Genomic DNA, 16,894 nt, shown 5'->3' with positions numbered 1-16,894 from the left:
TAAGAATCTTTAGTCTTCATTGTCTGTCTCTTCTCTGTCTTTTGGCTAAGATAAACTGTTGTTCTTTTTTTTTTTTATTTCTTTCTTAAAGATTTATTCATTGTGTGTGAGGAAAACCAGAGCACTGCTCATTTCTGGCATATAGTGGTTTAGGGGATTGTACCAGTGACCTCTTAGTCTTCAGGCATTCATGTTCTGTGCTCTTCTCTGGCTGCACTAGTTCTCCAAACCCTGTTGTCTTGATAGTCTGCGGAGTGTCCATTTTAGACTCACTGATATGAGATAAAAATCTCTGGTTTATAACTTAAATCTCCACGTGCACCAGGTCAGTCTACTTCCAAGCCAAGTCATTTATCTGACTCCTCTGTCTCTCTCAGCTCCTAGCTGCCCAGCCTCACACCTTCTATCTTACCTGTAATACTGCTGCTCCATTCCTAGGGTATGAATGTAGTGTTTTATGCCTGGGATTTCTCTTTGACGCCTTTTATAATCGAGAGTCTTGGTCCTCGGTTGCTGTGTGTTAATTGAAAAGCACCAATATGAACAACCAGGACTAAGGTTTTCATGATTCAACCAGAGGAAAATTCTCTGATACTCAGTAGACACAGAGTCAGGAGCCAAAGATTCTAAATTCCATGTGTTCTACCTACCCTTTGAAGGCTGATCCCTGTGACCTAATGACTCCTTTGTAAAAAGCGAACTCAGCTAGGATGTTGCACCACCATTGTCGGAGGAATCCTGAACTCCAGGAAGAACTGCAGATTCAGGCTGCTGTGGCTGCCGGGGATGTCCACACAGTCCGGAAGATGCTAGAACAGGGCTATTCTCCAAACGGCCGAGATGCGAATGGCTGGACCCTGCTTCACTTCTCTGCAGCCAGAGGAAAGGAAAGATGTGTTCGAGTATTTCTCGAACATGGAGGTGAGTGCATTAGAAGGCGTGTGTGTGTGTGTGTGTGTGTGTGTGTGTGTGTGTGTTTTCTCAAGAAGTAATGTAAAACTGAGATCATACATAATCTAAGATGCATGCGAGTATGTGGATATACTCATTAACACTTGTTAATGCTTGACTGCTTCTTTGCTGTCATTCTTGAAGCTTTTGTTATAATTATATTGTGTTTTAACAGGCCAGTTTGTTAAGTGCACTCCCTCCCTTTGCACCCCTCCATCCCCCCACTGTAACTATAGTTTACACAGAGTCAGGGTTTAGTCACTTATTTCAGCTCAAAGCAGCCAATCTTCAGGCAGTCCAGTTGCTCTTGCTTCAGGAGCAAAAATGGTTGTGATACTTAGAACTTAAGAACAGCACCAGTTTCTCAGTGAATAGCATCTGTGGACACACTTAGCAAAGGCTCCTGTAAATCTCACGTCATTAATGAGACCCTCTCTTTTGAATTCACCTTTCAGCACTTCTCCAGAACTTGAATGTTTCCTAGGTAAATCCTACAAGAAGTTCATCAGATCTGAGGTCTAATTTTATATAGATATCTGCAGCTGAAACTTTATTTGGCATCTCACGTTTGCTTTCTAGAACTGTCCAGTCCCATAATTAGTAATTCCCATAATTAAAAACTAATGATTGCCCTGCACGAATTTACTTCTGTGGCCTGTGCCTTCTTAGCTCAGTCCTCTGCTCATATCTCAAGGATCCTTTAAACTCGAAAGCCTTTGTTCCGAAGTTAATGAAGGGGGAATGTTAGAGGAATGCCGACAGAACTGAAAAGCAAAATGGTGGGTGTAGGAACAGAACACTTAAAATTCTGGCAGTGCTGAGTAAAAAAAAAACAAAAAGTTCAGTTAATCAGGAAATACATGAATTTGTCTCCTTCAAGCAAATAAAACCAGTTTTCAAGTAAACTACAAATAAAACCAAAGTCCTCTTTGGTCAACTCCCAGCCCTTATCTACCTGCCCTTGCGGGAAGTAGCTCTGGGTTTGGCTTGTTTCTGTGGAGCCATAAATGTGTCATCATGTACAGTGTGTGGTCTTGGAACATTAATGGTATCACTCTGTATTCTCCAACTGTTGATTTTTGTTTGGCTATTTAACTTAAATTATTATTGTTTTATTTATAAAATGGGAATATTTACAAGAACATAGGATAAGAGGGGTACAATTCCCACCACCAGAATTCTGTATCCCATCCCCTCCCTTGAAAGGTTTCCTATTCTTTAGCCCTCTGGGCATATGGACCCAGAATCATCATGGGATGCAGAAGGTGGAAGGTCTGACTTCTGTTATTGCTTCCCCACTGAACATGGGCGTTGGCAGATTCATCCATACACCCAGCCTGTCTCTTTCCCTAGTGGGGCAAGGGTTCTGGGAAGACAGGGCTCCAGGACACATTGGTGGGGTCATCTGCCCAGAGAAGTCAGGTTCTGGAATCTGGTGGCTGAAAAAAAAGAGTTAAGATATAAAACAGAACAAATTGTTGACTAATCATGAACCTAAAGGCAGGAATACTGCAGATGAAGATTTGGGGTCTCTGTTTTGGAAAAATCTAGTAGGTCTCTTTTAGGTATATTCCAAGGGGCCCATGACTTTACTAGTTTTTGCCTAAGCCTGACAGCTAACATGCAGGTGGACTAAAGGTATTGTCTAGGGAGATGTCAGGGCAGTCAAACTTTGCCTATAAAAGGCCAAACAGTAAATAGTACCCCGTCCCCTATTTTATTGGGTAGGACAGAGGGAAATTAAGAGGGGAAAGGGAGATAATGAGGGAGAGAGAATTCACCCATAGTACTTTCTTCATAGCTCGTGAAGCTTTCTCCCCCTGCAAGTGGGGAGCTTGACCCTGGGTCCTTGCACCTGGTAATATGTGTGTTCAGCTGAGTATACTATCCACCACCTAGCCCCCAAAAGTGAACATTTTAAACTTCACAAGCCTTACTCTCTAACTGGAACTCTTGACTATTTTAACTTCTGTGTTACTAAAAACAACACAACTATGTTGGGGAAGTCCCTCTTCTGGTTCTTTTAGAGCATCTTCTTTATTTCTTTGTTTGATTTTTAACCAGAGTGCCACTCAGCTCTGTCTTACGGTGGTGCCAGAATTGGGGAGTTCTGAGCCTCAGGCATGAAAGTCTTTTGCAGAGTCACTGTGCCATCTTCCCAGCTCCTTATAGAGCATCTTTTACTTGGTCCTGTAGAAAGAAAAATGTAAGGAATAGTTTTTCCTGTAGTAGAAAGAGAAATGTAGGGAATAGTTTTTATCTCCTGCACTATGCATCAATTGTGACTCCCCGCCACCCTGGAACTCACATGAGTCTGTCTCATGTTTAGACAAGTTCTATCAATACATTACTCTGTTCCTGGCATCTAAGCTACAGACCAGCAGTCCCCGGTAACTGTTGCTCAGTCTCTCCGCTCACAGTGTGAGGCATCCCTGCACAGCACCCGCTGCTGCCCAGCCCAGGCTTTTCCCAGCCTCAGACCATCCGCCAGAGACCCAGGGGGCATCCTCACACCTCCATCCTCATCTCTGATAAGTTCTGCTGACCCTTCCTCCTCGAGCTGTCAGGTTTCCTCACTTCTTGCTGTTGGAGATGCTGCCTTGCTCTAGGTGGAGAAGGCTCTTTCTCCATCATTTCTCTCCTGACGGTTGTCTTCACCCTCACCTCCCACCTTGCATCTTCCCAGCCAGTCTCCAAGCAGGGCCATCTGTTTGAAATTGGAAGTCAGAAACAGTTATGGGTACAGTGATGCCCGTGGTGGGCTGGGGGCTGGATGTTTCCAGGACCCCCAAGATGATACCATACCTTATCCAAATGGCACAGTATTTGTACACAATCTCCACACTTCTGCCCTTGCACTTAAATCTATGTCCAGATTATTTCTGATACCTGATACAGAGTCATCACTGGGTGAGTCGCCACAGATAGGAAAGAAGAGTCGAATGTTCAGTACACAGCCACCCTGGGCTTCAGTACACAGCACAGATTTTCCACCCACCATTGATGAGTTCACACATGTGAAAATGGTGGCTCTGGAAGCCCAACTATATTTCCTTTCAAAAATCCACCTGTGGGGCCAAGAGAGTACACACATGACCGTGTGCAAGGACCCAAGTTCAAACCCTTGCCACCACAGGGGCGCACCATGCACAGCCCCAGGGGAAGCTGTCTCAATGGTGGAACTGGAACCGTGCTGCAGTAGCTTCCCTTCTCTCTGCGTCTGTCTCTATCTAGAACTGAAAGGAACATAAAGAGTTTGCCAGAAGGAGTGGACTTGAACCTGCATGAGACCTCAGTGCTGCACCCCTCACCCCCCCCCCCCATCCATCTGCGGCTCCTCTTTTTCTCTTAGGATAATATTAGAATATACATATTAGTGTGTCTGATACAGCCCCACAGAGTCTGTCTCCTCTGCAGTATCTTTCCAGCACCATTTGAGCCCAACCCCTATATTCTCTGAGGTCAGAGGGAACCATTCTTTTTCTCACCTGCTATGCTCACACATACCTCTCTCGCCTCTGCTCCAGCTTCTCGGGCTGAGGGAAGGTCTCTTACCACCCAGACTCATGCAGATCCCTGCAACATATAATGCTGCTCTTCACTGGAGCAAGCGCTTTTCATGCTTGACTTACTGACTCCATCTCTAAGTCTGGAGCTTCATGAGGGCAGAAACCCTTATCCATCTTGTTCCCAGTGAGGAGGAAACAGGGGAGGCAATAACTCCAATATCTTAAATGATTGTTCCCCAGCCTTACGGAGACAAGATCGAGTCTCTCTTTTATTAAAAACACACATTGAAAATGAGCCAGCCTTGTGGTAAGATTAGAAAGGTTTCCAAATTCATCATCTGCTTATCTTACGATGGACATGATGGTGAAATGCAGGAAAAGGCTTCAAACCCAGGGAAATGAACAAAATAACCTTCCCACCCTTCCCCCACCTTTTCCTCATTCACTGACTTCTGTAGATGAGTTGACCTCTCTCAATCACTCACTCATTTTTGCCAGTAAATAGTGAGTACTTACCATGTGCCAGGCTCTGAGCTAGGCACTGAGAGACAACAGTGAACAAACATGGCATCACTCCTGACTCTGTAATGTCTGCTGGGTTAGTAGCTTTGTAGCTGCTCATTGGGCAGTTAGCATAAGCCTGATTCTTCATGCCATTCTGAGGAGAATAAGCACAGACTGGTCTCTGACCTCACAGGCAGACCTCACCTAAGCACAGACTGGTCTCTGACCTCACAGGCAGTGGTGCTGGAATTGACACACTTGTGTTATCCATGGTCCCATCTGGGCAGTTCTCACAGAGTGAGTTTGGTGCCTGGATAATAAGGACCCCACTGTTTCTGGAAAGAAGCTGAGAAAGTGGGATTTGAGTTAATGTTTTGAAATATGAGGCTGAGACAGGATGTTGGAGTGATGGAGGTGGGATTTTTCCAGATGTATTAGGTCCTGCGTGTGAATGGTTGATGAAGACAGGGAACGTGTTTGGTTTTCGGACCTGAAAAGTCCGTATAATGGGTTAATGTTCAGTAACTTACTCTGGTGACAGTGGAGGGAGCCCCTTGACAGGGGTGACAGAAGCAGTTTTGTGTTCTAGAAGGTTCATTGACTACAGTATGTGAACTTACTGAAAGTTTAAGGCATTTCTAAGTGGGGGAGACAGTAAAATATAAGAAGTCAGGTCATGGTAAGCACTGGTGAAGAAAAATGAAGCAGAGATGAGCAAAGAGGTAGAGAATGCTATCTTGGCTGGGGAAATAGCATGATGGTTCTGCAAAAGACTCATGCCCGAGGCTCCGAGGTCCCAGGTTCACTCCCTAGCACCACCATAAACCAGACTGAGCAGTGCTCTGTTTTGTTTCTTCATTTTCTCTATGTGTCCTCTTCACATCTCTCTCTCTCTCTCTCTCTCATAAAAATAAAATGAAATCATTTTTAACAGTTAAGCCACCGTAACAATGCTTTTGGAAAGAGAGAGTAAAGAGATACTATCTTGATGAATTCAGGTATTCAGCACAGGGTTCTATCATGGTCTGTCTGCTGGAGCCTGAAAGAAATAGAGCCTGACCTTGTGAATCTCTGGGCACAGGGGAGAACAGACTCAGCAGAGCCCCTAGGAGGAGGACATCCTTAATTCCTTGCAGGGGTCCCTGGGGCAGAATGATGGGAGTGGCAGGCAGATGATGGTAGTGAGAGCAGCAGATGTGCTGTGTAGCTCCCAAGAGGAGCTTACCCCAGGGCTCAGTCTGGCTGTCCTGAGGGAAACAGATTATAGGAACAGCAGAGAAGAACTCCTAAGACTCTGGGAAAAATAGATCAGGTGAGAGATGCCGTTGGCTTTTTCTGTAAAACAGCAGATGTGTCTAGAAGTGAACAAGATCTGGAGATATTTTGAAAGGGTGACCAACAGGATTTGCTGATAGATTGGATGTGAAGTTAGAATAAAGAAGTTAATGACTGAGGTTTGGGGCCTGATGGGTGAAGAGAAAAGAGCTGTCAGTTTTGAATGAGCAAGGGGGAGCAGGGTAGGGGAGATAGCATAATGGTGATGCAAAGAGACCTTCATGCCTGAGACTCCAAAATCCCAGATTCAATCCCCCTGACCACCATAAGCCAGAGCTGAGCAGTGCTTTGGTAATAAGTACTTAAAAAAAAATTATAAGCAGGATGTAATAAATAAGGTCAGGGAGGGAGAACACAAAATGAAAGGTGGACTGGGCATGGTGTGTTGCATCAAAACAAAGGACTTGGGGGGAGTGAGGGGAAGGGATGGAGAGAACTGTGGGGTCCTGGTGCAGAATGAAATTGTACTCTTCTATTAGTGTACACACAAACACACATATATATTTATAAAAATTATCTTTCACCTACCTCGGGTAACTCTTGAAACTTTTTTTTTTTTTTTAATTTTTTTTGCCTCCAGGGTTATCATGGAGCTCGGTGCCAGCACTATGAATCCACTGATCCTGGAGGTTATTTTTCCCATTTTGTTGCCCTTGTTGTGGTTGTTATTATTATTGTTGTTATAGCTGTTGTTGGATAGGACAGAGAGAAATCGAGTGAGGAGAGGAAGACAGAGAGAAAAGAAAGATAGACACCTGAAGACCTGCTTCACTGTTTGTGAAGTGACCCCCCTGCAGGTGGGGAGCTGGGGGCCGGAACCGGGATTCTTACGCCGGTCCTTCTGCTTCACACCATGTGCACTTAACCTGCTGTGCTACTGCCCAGCCCCCATTAGTGTACACTTTACAAAGTCAAAAAAGATTTTGTTAACCAAAAAAAGTTTAAAAAGAGAAAAAAAAATACTAGGGGGGGTATAAATGTATACTATGAACCGGTTACCACCCAACTAGAGATTCCTACCCCCACCGCCTTAAGTAGGCTGTTTTGTTAAAGAGGAGTCTCGGGTTCTTGGCTAAATTGATCAGAAGGTACAGAGAGTTCCTGTACAGCCCTGGCCTCCCCCCACCCCAGAGGGAAACGGTTATCAGAATTGATAAACTTGTACTGGCATGCAGTCTCCTGAAGTCCAGACTTTACCTTAGGCTTTCATCTAGCTGTTGGCCATCCTGCAGGTTTTAACAAATGGATACTGACACTGTCCTAACTCTGGCGGAGAGCAGCTCCGTTGCCCTCATCTCGGTATTTGAGTGGATTGGACCATATCACTGCCAAGTTTGCACACCTGCACCTAGAAACCTCCATTTTGTGCGATCACACAGAACTGCCACAAAGCAGCGCCCATGACACGGCGTGACGTGTGGTCAGAAGAAATCCTGGTGCTCTTCCTGCCTAGCTTAGTCATCCGTTGAAGGCAGGCGGCACTCTGTCACAAAAGTGGAATTAGGAAAAACATTGTTAGTACGATTGTCTTTGCTTCCCCATCTGACCTGTTTTCTAAAAATTCCAAGACCATGTGGAACATTTGAAGGACGTAGCAGGAAGCAGCCATATCTTGTAGGCGTTCATTTATCTTCAGAGCCGGTCTTTAAGCAAACCGACCCGGGGGGGGGGGGGGGGGGACGGACAGACTCTAGGTATTTCATCGATAAAGCAAATTCCCAGAGGAACCTGAGAAAAGGGTCCTTATCATAAAGTGGGCAGAATCCTCAGAGTGAAAGGCATGAAAATAAGTGAGAGACATGAGAGTAAAATCTGATGAACGGGGAGCCTGAGAAAGGAAAGTGCAAGTGACTTGTGGGAAGCAGTACAGTATCAATAGTATGTATTAGATCCTGAGCTGAGGTAGGTCTTTTAGCCCAATAAGTCCACTTCTGTTAATTTATCCAGAGGAAGAAGTCTTTAAGTGCAGGAAGCTTTTTCTGTATTTCTATTTCACTTTCATTATGCTCAATTAAAAAAAAAAAAAACATGGAGAAAGCCAGTGAAATGACTCACTTGGATAGTGCACTGCTTTGCCATGAACCTGTGCATGACCCAGGTTCAATACCGGCCCCCACTACATTAAAGGAAGCTCTGGCATTTACACTCACCGCCCCCCCCCCCCCCGTTGTATGTGGAGGTATTCTAAGCACCCACACAGAAAAGGTGAAGTAACTGAGCTGTGATTACAATACGTGATCACCATACTTTCACAGGTTATATACGAGCAGTGCTAAGAATTTAGTATCATGGGAATCAGATGGTAGCACAACAAGGTGAAGCGCACATGGTGCAAAATGCAAGGACCGGAGTAAGGATCCCTGTTCAAGCCCCTGGCTCCCCACTTGCAGGAAGGTTGCTTCACAGGTGGTAAAACAGGTCTGCAGGTGTCTATCATTCTTTCTCCTTCTCTGTCTTCCCCTCCTCTCTCCATTTCTCTCTGTCCTATCCAACAACAACGTCAATGACAACAATAACAACAACAACAGGGGCGACAAAATGGGGGAAAAAAGGAATTATCATTATTGACACTAGTTAGTAGGGGATGCTTTTTTTTTATTTTCACTCTGTTTTCAACTTGTCATTAATGTAAACATATTTCTAGGGTAAATGCTATTTGGAAGCATATCATCTAACTTTCCAGTTCTTTATTCTGGGGTTAATTATTAGCAGAGTTTTAGGTATTGACCTAGATTTGGTTTTTTCTCCATCATCTGCTTTTCTTTCCTATGTTAATACTTAGGTCACAATATAGGAGTGTTTTTTGCACTGTCATGCCATGCCTTTGCCAGCATAACATAGCTAATTGCATTCGGTGCTTCCTATAAAATATTTATTTATTTATTTATTGCTGTCAGGATTACAGGGTTATAGCTGGGGGAGTTGGTGCCTGTATGATGAATCCACCACTCCCAGTGGCCTTTTTTTTTTTTTAAATTCCATAGGACAGAGAGAAATTGAGAGGGGAGGGAAGATAGGGGAAAAAGACAGAGACACCTACAGCACTTGCTCCACCACTCGAAGCTTCTCCCCTGCAGGTGGGGACTGGGGCCTCAAACCCCCATCCTTGTGTGTGGTAACATGCCTTGACTTGCTAAAACTTTTTATTTTTTATTTTAATTTTTTTTTATCAGCACTGCTCATCTCTGGCTTATGGTGTATTGGGGGGATGGGGAATGGGGGAGGTTTGAACCTGGGACCTTGGAACCTCAAGCATGAGAGTCTCTTTGCATAACCACTATACTATTTACCCCCTTGCTAAAACTTTTAAAAGGAGCCACAACATGTATAGTAAAATATACATGAGTTTTACTAACAATACAGTGTTTAATTACCCACATATTCTATGAAACTGAGTGTCCTGCTTTTTAAGATATTGTTGGCCCAAAAATTGAAATGATTTTTTTCCCCATAAACAGGATGCACATATTACCTCTGTACAAATTCTGGTAGTGTTTTGAGCAGGTTTTGATATTTCAAACAACCAGTGTGGCTGAGGGCCTGGGGGAGATGCAAAGGAGTACACCCAAAAATATTGATACTGAGGCACCAGGTAGTGACACACCCAGTTAAATGCACATGTTACCATGTGCAAGGACCTGGGTTCAAGACCCTGGCTTCACATGCAGAGGGATGTTTCATGGCAGTGAAGTAGGTCTGTCAGTGTCTTTCTCCCTCTCTGTCTTCCCTTCTCTTCTCAATTTCTCTTGATCTCTATCCAATAATATTAAAATAATACAATATTTTAAAAAATCAGTAGTGAAATTAAAATGGGATGCTACAAAAAAGTCTACTGTTTATAAAAAGACAAGGGAAGAAAAATAAACAGAAACATTGAAATAGTACTTTGCTAGAGATCAGTGATTACATTAAATGTTAATGAACTAGGGCATTACTTGAAAGCTCTCCACATTGTCAGAAAGAATAAGAAAAACAAGGTAACGGTTATATCAGCCTGTAGAAGAGAGGGATGAGAGATACACAAGATACCAGGAGGTTGAAAGTAACTGAGTAGAGAAAGACATACCATGCAGATTGCAAGCATGCAGGGACGAGAGCCATTTCCTTAATATATCAGTTAGCTTTCCAGACATAGACTACTGCCATCACGAAAGAGACACCTCACGGTGACGTAGTGGACACACTGAGGAAGAGACCTTCAAAACACACAAGGACCCAAACCAGCAAAGGGAGAAACGGGCAGTTTCACAGTCACAGTTGGCCACTGTCACTCAGCAATGAAAGATAACAAAAACCAAGTGAGTAAGTCACTAAATGAAACTAAAAAGCGCTGACCTGATATTTGTAGAGAACTGCACCCAACAGCTCCAGAATATATTTTCTTCTCAGGTGTTCAGAAGAGGGACACCAGCATAAACTCTGCGCTATGGGTAAAATCAAGTCTCAATAAATTCAAGTAAGTGGTACCCATAAAAGTATGCCCTCTGACAACCTTGGCATTTTATTAGGTATTAGCAGCAATAAGAATATCTAGGAAAGCTCCAGTGTTTGGAAATTAGACAGTATTTTGAAATGAACAATAATGAAAATGCCACATGTCAAAATTTTATGGGTGCTGAAGGTGAAAGGTATAACCTTAAATAGTTGCAGTAAAAATATATTTAATTATTTAATTTTTTTAACCTTAAATTTGGGGAATTTGCTGCCATCTACTCTTCTCTGCTGCCCCACAATCTCTGTGGGTGGGTCTCTACTAGGAGGGCTAGCAGCCTCTTCGATGCTGGAGGGTGCCGACCTGATTTTGGATTTGAGTGGTAAAATCTCATGCCTAGGGCCTCACTGAAAGTGACTGTGATTTTGGCGTGGGTGGTAAATGATCCAGAAGGACCATCGACAGATCAGAGGATGTCAGGTGGGGCCAGCAACAGAGCAACCTCTACTGGCGAATGAGACCTCCCTGTGAACTTGGACGTATTCCTAGGGATGTGTAAAGCTACACCCATGCTTGAGAAAGAGCCAAGGGGACCCCAGTCATTTATTCATCCCTGGGTGAACAGGAGGCCAGAAAATGAGACCCCAGGGTATCCTTGAAAGTTGTCTGATAACTGGAGTATGTGTTCAGCCAACACACAAGGTCCCCTTGCCAAAGAGTAGGAAGCTTACTCACCCATGATGCTTAAGCACATCCTCTTTAGCCAAACATAAGTGGTTTGGCCCCAAAGTAATTGATTCCTGGGAATGGTCCCTAGGAAGCCAGACTTTAAATGTAATAACAATGGTGATAATTTTGTTGTTAAGACATTGATAAGAGTAAGAAAATAAAGAGAGGTGTGACTCATATTGTAAAGGAGGTGGACTGTAGAGAACTGGTGGAGGCAGTTCACTAAAACAAACAGCAGAGCAGCCCACCTGGATCAGGGGAGGATCACTGTCCAGGGCTGCTACAGTACAGTCTAGATTAAGAGGCTGCTACAGTACAGTCTAGATTAAGAGACTGCTACAGTACAGTCTAGATTAAGAGGCTGCTACAGTACAGTCTAGATTAAGAGGCTGCTACAGTACAGTCTAGATTAAGAGGCTGCTACAGTACAGTCTAGATTAAGAGGCTGCTACAGTACAGTCTAGATTAAGAGGCTGCTACAGTACAGTCTAGATTAAGAGGCTGCTAAAGTACAGTCTAGATTAAGAGGCTGCTACAGTACAGTCTAGATTAAGAGGCTGCTACAGTATAGTCTAGATTAAGAGGCGTGCCAAAAACAAGAACTGTGGGTCCCTACATAGGAAGCTAGCCAGTTAATAGAATCTTTAAGGGAGCCCATATGTTACGTTTACTTAACAAAACTTCCAGAGCAGCGATTACTATGTGTTCAAAGACCTAAAGAAGCCATGGTCAAAGAATGAAAAGAAAAATTAGATGGCGGTGATTCAGAGACTGCCAATGAAGAGATACACACACACACACACACACACACACACACACACACACACACACACACACACACACACACACACACGTACGTAGGTGGAAAGAAATGTGTCCCCAAATAGGGATTCTATAGTTGAAAAGTGCAAATCAAAAACAAATTCATAAGCATGATTAATATCATATTTGAACCAGTAGAAGCAGCAATCAGTGACCATGAAAAATTGATCAAGAGCTAGTATTTAGTCAGGAGAATATATGAAAAAAATGAGCTGATAGCTTCATAAACTATCACTACTGAGATACACTCTCAGCATGAGGCATCATGGGAGTGTCAGAAAAGAGAAGAGTAATGGCAGCAAAAATGCTTGAAGTAATGATTGAAAACTTCCTACACTTGGTGAAAAAATAGTCAGCTATACATCTGAGAAGCTCTGTGAACTCTTAAATCTGATCGACTCATCTCCACGCAATATAAACAACCGTGGGAAGCCACAAGCAACAAATCTTAAGAACCTGCAGAGAAGTGACAGTGACCAGTAGGCAGCAGGCTGACACACTTTAACTCTTTGAGTTTGCATAGCTAGTTTACTAGAATCTTGGGGCGTGGGGGGAAGAGATGAGTGAAATATAGACAGTCTCAGATGAATGTAGTAAAGTGTTGCTCTCAGACCTTTCACATAAGTACCTTAAGAGGAGGCCTTCAGGTGAAAAGAAAAAGACCACTTGTAATACACATACCACAAACAAAGATTCTTGGCAAAGGTAACTACACAGGTGCATATAAAAATCCACTTGATTCTTCTTGCTACGCAGTAAATTCCACAAACATGCAGCTTAATACAACACACAAGTTATTACCTCACAAGTCTTGAGGTGCTGGCCAAACTATTCTCTTAAGCTTGACTGGAGAAGAATTTTCTTCCAAGCCATTACAGGTTGTTGGCAGATTAATATCCTTCTGCTTATAGAGCCAAGAGCTTCAGCTTCTTGCTGGCCAGTGACTGGGGTTCCTGTTGGTAACCTTGTTCTGTGGGTCACTGCAACGTGTCGGCTCACCTCACCAAGGCGGCTGGGAGAGGTTCTAAGCAAGCCAGCAGATGAAGTCTCATGTGTTGTAATGTAATCACCGTAGTGACATTCCATCCCCTCTGCCGGGTTCTGTTGGCTAGAAGGAAGTCACAGGTCCCACTCAGACTCAGGAGAGAACTACACAAAGGCTTGAATACCAGGAGGCCCAAATTATGGGAGGGCCCACCTTAGATGCATTTACTTCAAATGGCTAGAAGACATGTTTTTCCCCTTTTCATTTCTTAAGACAACATAAAACAGCAGCTGTAAAACTGGTATAAAAGCTGTCTGTGGTCTAAGTAATTGCACAGAGGAAGAAAGAGCAAGGAGGCCTGTGAAACAGTTTCTCTGTACTGTTAGAATTCAATCCACAGTAAGAATAGACAATAAGTAGAGCCAGGTGGTGGCTCACCCAGTAGAGTGCTCAATTTATCTTGTGGAAGGATCCAAGTTCAAGTCTCCACTTCCATGAACAGTGGAGCAGTTCTGCAGGCATCTCTCCTCCCTGTCTCTCACACTCTTCTCTCTCTCTGTCTCTGACCACTGTCAAAAAAAAAAAAAAAGAAAAGTAAGGAAAGCAATAGATGTTTGCAACCATGGAACTATGTAGGCACTAAGCCCCAGCAATAATCTTGGTGGCAAAAGTAAAAAGAATAATATTATAGTAAAAGGGAGGTTAGTTTAATTGAAGATGGACATATGATAGAAAATGGATGGAACCAAAGCCACAGCTAATTCTTTTTTTTAAGATTTTATTTATTTACTAATGAGAAACATAGGAGGAGAGAGAAAGAGCCAGACATCACTCTGGTACATGTGCTGCTGGGGATTGAACTCAGGACCTCATGCTTGAGAGTCCAATGCTTTATCCACTGTGCCACCTCCTGGATCATGCCATAGCTAATTCTTTAAGACAGTTAGTAAAGCAGATAAATCTCCGGCTAGATGAAGAAAATTTAAGAGAAAAGACACATAACTTGTATCAAGCACAGGAAACATGGTTTTGTTTTGTTTTGTTTTGTTTTTTTCACTGCAGACTCTACTGACACTGAAAGGATAAGGGATATAAGGCCTTTATGCCACTTGGAAGAAATGGGCAGATTCCTTTAAATACCCAAATTATTAAAACAGGCCCAAGAAAAGTCAGAACAGTTTAATAGCCATATATCTAAGAAATCAGTACACAGTTAAAACTTTTTTGCTCTGCTTATTTCAAACCCAGTTTACTTCTCAGTTGGATTATCTTAATTATTTAGGGAATAAGGAACAAAACTACCCAGACTTTTCTTTCTTTCTTCCTTTCTTTCTTTCTTTTTTTTTTTTTTTAGAAAGTACAAGAGGGGACACTTCCAAACTTATTCCCTGAGTCTAGTTGCCCTGGATACAAAAACCAAATAATGACACTGTAAGAAATAAAAGCTACAGGCCAGTGTCCCTCATAACAATAGATACAAAAAGAAAGAAAAAAAATCCTGAGAAAATTCGGTAAGCTGTTTCTTTGTAGATAAAAAAGAATATTACATCATGGCCAAGGGATATTTGTTTCCAGGAATGCAGAGTTTGCTTAACATCTGGAAGTCAGTATGGTGAGTAATTGGTCATTTAACTTTTCACTGAAGGAAAAGAAACATCAGATGGTTATTTCAATAGATGCAGAAAGTGCGTGTGTACTTGTACAATACCTGCTCACGCTCATGACTCAGCCAGTCGCAAGCCAAACATAACTGACATCACTGAAGGAAAGACACCTAGATTTTTCTCCAAGGTTTGGAACAAAATGGTGTAAGTGTTTACCTCTTGCATTCAACAATCAGTTGTGCTTTCTAGCTATTGTAGTGCGAACAATGAATACTAAGAAATCTATAGGCTGGAAAGGAGTAAGTAAAATAGTGTTTCCAGAGAACGTAACTGGCAGACAATTATAAAGCAGCCACCCAGATGCACTAAAACCAAAAGTGAGTTTAGCTAGATTGCAGAGTCCTCAGGGCAATACACAAAAATCAATTTTGTTTCTCCACACCCCCACTTAGGCATGTGGGGTATGAAGTTTAAAAATGTGGGGTCAGGATAGCAACAAAAGTTTAAGCTACCTATCCACTGAAAGCCATAAAATACTTGGGGAGAAGTTCAGAAAACTACATAAATACCCCAGGTCTGGGCTGGCAAAATAGCTCACTTGGAAGGTGTTCTGTTGTGTCAAGTGTAAGAGTTGGGTTTGAGCTTGGCCCCCACTTCATTGAAGGAAGCTTCAGTAATATGATCTCTTTCACTCACTCACTCACTCACTCACTCACTCATTCTTTGTGTCTCTCTACCTAAAGAAGTTTTCCCAGAGTATTAGAAAAATATTATATAGATCAGCTGGGGGGGTGGGGGGGGTGAACTTAGTGAACTTAGTAGGCCAATATAAATATTGTTTGGAAACTCCTCTTTGAATGAACTATATATAGTCAAGGTGATTTCTCCCCTTTCCCTCTCTCATTAATGATGAAGTTGCTATTTGTGCCCTTTCCAGACCTAGGAATCCATGGTTAGTGGTATAACACCTTTTGGGGGGGGAGATAGTGTCAAATAGCCATCTAATATGTCTCCTCTCTCTACCACCCCCACCCAGTTTTAATGAGGTATAATTAACATTGTATAAAGTATCCAACTTAATGAGTTGATACATGTATAGTTCAGGGACTAAATACCTTTATATATTTAGTTAACATCCTTCAGTTCACATGGATACAGTTTTGCCCCAAGTTAATTGTTTTCTTTCCTGGTTTTCTGATTAACTAGGGGATCATTTATTTCAGGCAAACTAAAAGTTTCTTTTTTTCACCAGCTTCCAAATGTTCTGTGGAAGGATTTTGGAACTTAACCTGCATATCAATATAGACATTTCCAGATTCTTCTGATGTTGTCATCATATAAAAGTTAAAGAAGCATAGAACATCCTTAAATTCTCCCCACCTGCAGGGGGAAAGCTTCACAAATAGTGGAGCAGGGCTGCATGTGTCTCTCTGTCTCGCTCCCTTCTCTTGATTTCTGACTGTCTCTATCAAATAAACAAAAATTATTTTAAAAAAACAAAACATTTAAAAAGGGATGTATTGGGAGCCAGGTGGTGGCACAGCGGGTTAAGCGCACATGATGTGAAGCACAAGGGTCAGCGTAAAGATCCCATTTCAAGCCCCCAGATCCCTACCTGCAGGAGGTTCGCTTCACAGGTGGTGAAGCAGGTCTGCAGGTGTCTGTCTCTCTCCCCCTCTCTGTCTTCCCCTCTTTCCATTTCTCTCTGTCCTATCTAACAACAATGACAGCAATAACAATAATTAAAATGACAATAAACAACAAGGGCAACAAGAGGGGAAAAAATTAAATAATGTATTAAATTCACAGATTTCAAGACTTCTCCGCCATTTCCCAGTTATCTTAATTTCATTTCCAGTCATCCTCCCCCCCCCAAAAAAAAATAAAATAAGCCAAGCCATGAGTAATCATTAAAAATTGAGAGTGTACGTTAATGAGAGCTTGGGGATATCTGTACCACCTGCTAGAAAACATACTGCAAAGCTGCAGTGTCAAGGTCATGCAGTACTGGGGTCTGGATAGA

At 42.7% G+C, this 16,894-nt stretch overlaps 1 protein-coding gene across 2 annotated transcripts in view; it reads left to right on the top strand.

Moving 5' to 3' along the window:
* ASB7 (ankyrin repeat and SOCS box containing 7) overlaps positions 1-16,894 on the top strand; it is a 49,660-nt gene that overhangs the window by 11,144 nt on the left and 21,622 nt on the right. For both annotated transcript variants that reach the window (XM_060179304.1, XM_007519594.3), the window contains exon 4: positions 660-921. In XM_060179304.1, the coding sequence (XP_060035287.1) occupies positions 711-921 (211 nt within the window). In that variant the 5' untranslated portion in view covers positions 660-710. The remainder of the gene's footprint in view (positions 1-659; positions 922-16,894) is intronic.

The sequence above is a fragment of the Erinaceus europaeus genome, chromosome 20 (genome assembly GCF_950295315.1).
Source record: "Erinaceus europaeus chromosome 20, mEriEur2.1, whole genome shotgun sequence".
NCBI lineage: Eukaryota > Metazoa > Chordata > Mammalia > Eulipotyphla > Erinaceidae > Erinaceus > Erinaceus europaeus.
The sequence above is the reverse complement of the archived record's forward strand: the minus strand, read 5'-3'. Positions and strand labels throughout refer to the sequence as shown.